General features: G+C 50.2%; 1 protein-coding gene across 2 annotated transcripts in view; it reads left to right on the top strand.

The window, feature by feature from the left end:
• Positions 1 to 3349, top strand: part of Nod1 (nucleotide binding oligomerization domain containing 1) — a 25699-nt gene that overhangs the window by 1637 nt on the left and 20713 nt on the right. For both annotated transcript variants that reach the window (XR_004514801.1, XM_033757550.1), the window contains exons 2-3: positions 774 to 948; positions 2793 to 3349. The exon at positions 2793 to 3349 is cut by the window's right edge and continues 1310 nt beyond it. Coding sequence is in view for 1 of the 2 variants with exons in the window: in XM_033757550.1 (XP_033613441.1) it covers positions 774 to 948; positions 2793 to 3349 (732 nt within the window). In the remaining variant the exon portion in view is untranslated. The remainder of the gene's footprint in view (positions 1 to 773; positions 949 to 2792) is intronic.

Genomic DNA, 3349 nt, shown 5'->3' with positions numbered 1-3349 from the left:
TTGCACTAGTCTGCACTCCCACCAACAATGGAGGAGGGTTCCTTTCTCCCCACAACCCCGCCAACATTTGTTATTGTGTGATTTCTTGATAGCAGCCATTCTTTGTGGGGTGAGGTGGAATCTCAGTGTTGTTTTCATCTGCATCTCTCGAATGACCAGTGATGTGGAACATTTTTTCATATATTTTCTTGCTGCTTTCACTTCTTTGTATGAGAAATGTCTGTTCATTTCGGATGCCCATTTTTGGATCGGGTCTTTATATTTGGGGGGACTGATTGTTTTGAGTTCTTTATATATCCTTGATAATAGTCCTTTGTCTGAGGTACAGCTGGTAAAAATTTTTTCCCACATTGTAGATTGTCTCTTAGTTCTGCTAATGGTTTCTTTTTACCAAGGCTGTTCTTAACACACAATGAATGTGGGGTCTGTTACCCTTTGCTTCACGGCCTAGCTGCCCCACCTCATTATGCCCAAGGAGTGACTTGCTTCTTTCTGCTCTCATTCCTGGCATACAGAGAGAATTCCATGGGTGGACATGGCTTTCACTGTGCATCTTTTTGTTTTTTGGCTCATGGGGAAGCCTGTGGGTTTTGCAGAGTTCTGTGGTCTTGTTTCTTGCTAAGAAGGTCACTTTTGCAGATTCTAGGCCTCCCACATATCCGTTCTCACTCTGGTTGGGCAGATGATCAAGGTGGCTATGGTAAGGACTTGGAGCCCTGTGCTGTGTCCATCCCTCATAACAGCTCATGCCTTTGTGCTTGTGCCACAAACAGGTCCGAAAAATTCTGGACCTGGTACAGAGCAAGGGTGAAGAGGTGTCTGAGTTCTTCCTCTACGTGCTCCAGCAACTTGCAGATGCTTACGTGGACCTCAGGCCGTGGCTGTTGGAGATTGGCTTTTCCCCTTCAAAGCTCATTCAGAGCAGGACTATTGTCGACACTGACCCAGGTACAAGCCAGCCCCAGCAGAAATGCAAGCACCAATGCAAGCAAGGCCGTGGGGTTTGGGAACGCTGTAGTGCCAAGGCCCAGGTGGCCCCCCCATGGCCCCACCTTGGGAAGCAGGCCTGCTATTTGGATTATAGAAAGGAAGAGCTGGTCTCTGTTACTCAGGTGTGGCCAGCTGACTGTACCTGGGCTGAGCACATGTAGCTTATCTGGTTGTTATTTTGCAGTGCTGGGGATGAAACCCAAGTCTTTGTTTGAGGCAACAGCTCTGTGATTGAACCACATCCCCAGCCCTCTTCTTGAGCTTATTATAGGCCTCCCAGTAATGTGGGAACAGACTCCCTTCTGACCCCTTGCTTACTTCCCACTCTGACATCAGAGGAGGGGAACAGTGTCAGAGAGGAAGAGGCCAAGGATCACGTACATTGAGGACCACACACCATGCCTCTGTGATCCCCCACCATACCCAGAAGTGTGCTTTACTTGGGATGGAGCCCAGGCTAATCAAGTTGACACAATTCTTGTTTCCTTCCCTCACCAAGAAAAGGAAAATATCCCCACGGTGAGCAGTTCTTTCTAAGGACTTCTCCATTGGTCCCTTTATCAGCTATTCACTAGCCTTTGAAGTATAATCTACATGCAAAAGTCTACTGATGTTGGGTGTGATGGCACATGCCTATAATCCTAGCATTTGGGAGGCTGATGCAGGAGGATTGCCGTGAGCTCAAGGCCAGCACTAGCTACATAGTGAGTTCAAGGTATAGAAAAAGCAAGTTTTGAAGAAAGAAAGCAAACTAGTAGCTGCCTAAAGTCTGAGGTTGAGGCTGGGATTGGGGCAGATAGGAACCAGAAGGCTTTGGGAGGTGATGGAGATGCTCTAGGACTGGATTGTGATATGTGCATAATTTTGTAAATTTGCTAAGAATCAGTCCTATTATGCTACAGTTACAGTGAGTGAACTTTATGGCATTTAACTGATGCTTCAGTAAAGCTGCAAATAAAATACAATTCACTACAAATTTTAAAGACAACCAAATTAGACTAAGTTGATGGGAAAGGGTTTTAGGTGGTTCTGAAAACGTGTACATGTGTCCAAGTTTTTGCTAACTAAATATAATTTTACAGTTCAAAAAAGTATTTTACAAGAAATATTTGCAAACAACTTTTGGGGAAAGAACCACTTCCCTCTCGATACAAGTCTCATTTTTGTCACTCAGGGCTGCTGGGGCCACCACACTCTAGGGCCCACCCTACAGCTTACACCCAGCATGGACAAACTGAGGCCTAGCTGGCCGGGGTGCTCTCTCATCTCAGAGAATTTAGTCACGGTGTTTTCCGTGAGGCGTGGCTCCTAAGGAAACCAGATTAACACCCATCTCGGTGTTTTATCTCCTGTTTAGACAATGGTTCCCATTGTCTCAATTGCAGTTCGCGCTATAGGCAAAAAAAGCTTAGAGTCCTCTCTTCGTTAATGATACGACTTTCTACCGGACTGGCTCATGTTATCTGGACAGGAGGGGTTGGGCTGGGGCAGCAGGGAGCTCGAGTGTGAGGGGCTCGGTTTTAGAGTTCAATGGGAGCAAGGCGGCTGGTCTCAGACGCTGGTCCCACCTGAAGTCTGTCGCCCTCTAGCGGCCTAATTTAAGCTAGGGCTTCTCTGACCCCAGCCTGAAAGCTCTGAGGATACAGAGGGCCTGCATTTAAGGAATGACTGCCTTTGGCATTGGTGAGGACTGTGGGTTTGATTTGCTGGTGACCTTGCCTTTCCTCCAGCCGACCTCCCTGTTTGATACGTTCCCACCTCTCTCTCTGTCGCCGCCTCCCCCGCGCATCGCTGTGCCCCAGTGAGTAGGTACACCCAGAAGCTGCGACGCCAGCTGGGCTGCGACTCCAAGTTCATGCTGTGCTATGCGCAGAAGGAGGAGCTGCTGCTGGAGGAGACGTACACGGACACCGTCATGGAGCTGGTGGGCTTCAGCAATGAGATCCTGGGCAGCCTGGGCGACCTGGCCTGCCTGCTGGACCGCACCTCGAGCGTCCTGAATGAGCACGGGGAGACCGTGTTCGTGTGTGGTGATGCGGGCGTGGGCAAGTCCATGCTGCTGCAGCGGCTGCAGAGCCTCTGGGCCTCCGGCCGGCTGGGGGTGGAAATCAAGTTCTTTTTCCACTTCCGCTGCCGCATGTTCAGCTGCTTCAAGGACAGTGACACGCTGAGCCTGCAGGACCTGCTCTTCAAGCATTTCTGCTACCCGGAGCAGGACCCGGACCAGGTGTTCGCCTTCTTGCTGCGCTTTCCCCAGGCGGCGCTCTTCACCTTCGACGGTCTGGACGAGCTGCACTCGGACTTCGACCTGAGCCGCGTGCCGGACACCTGCTGCCCCTGGGAGCCCGCCCACCCGCTG

This window comes from Fukomys damarensis, unplaced genomic scaffold, assembly GCF_012274545.1.
Source record: "Fukomys damarensis isolate Sample0158 unplaced genomic scaffold, DMR_v1.0_HiC HiC_scaffold_4, whole genome shotgun sequence".
NCBI classification, from domain to species: domain Eukaryota; kingdom Metazoa; phylum Chordata; class Mammalia; order Rodentia; family Bathyergidae; genus Fukomys; species Fukomys damarensis.
This window is presented reverse-complemented; position numbering and strand designations above follow the sequence as displayed.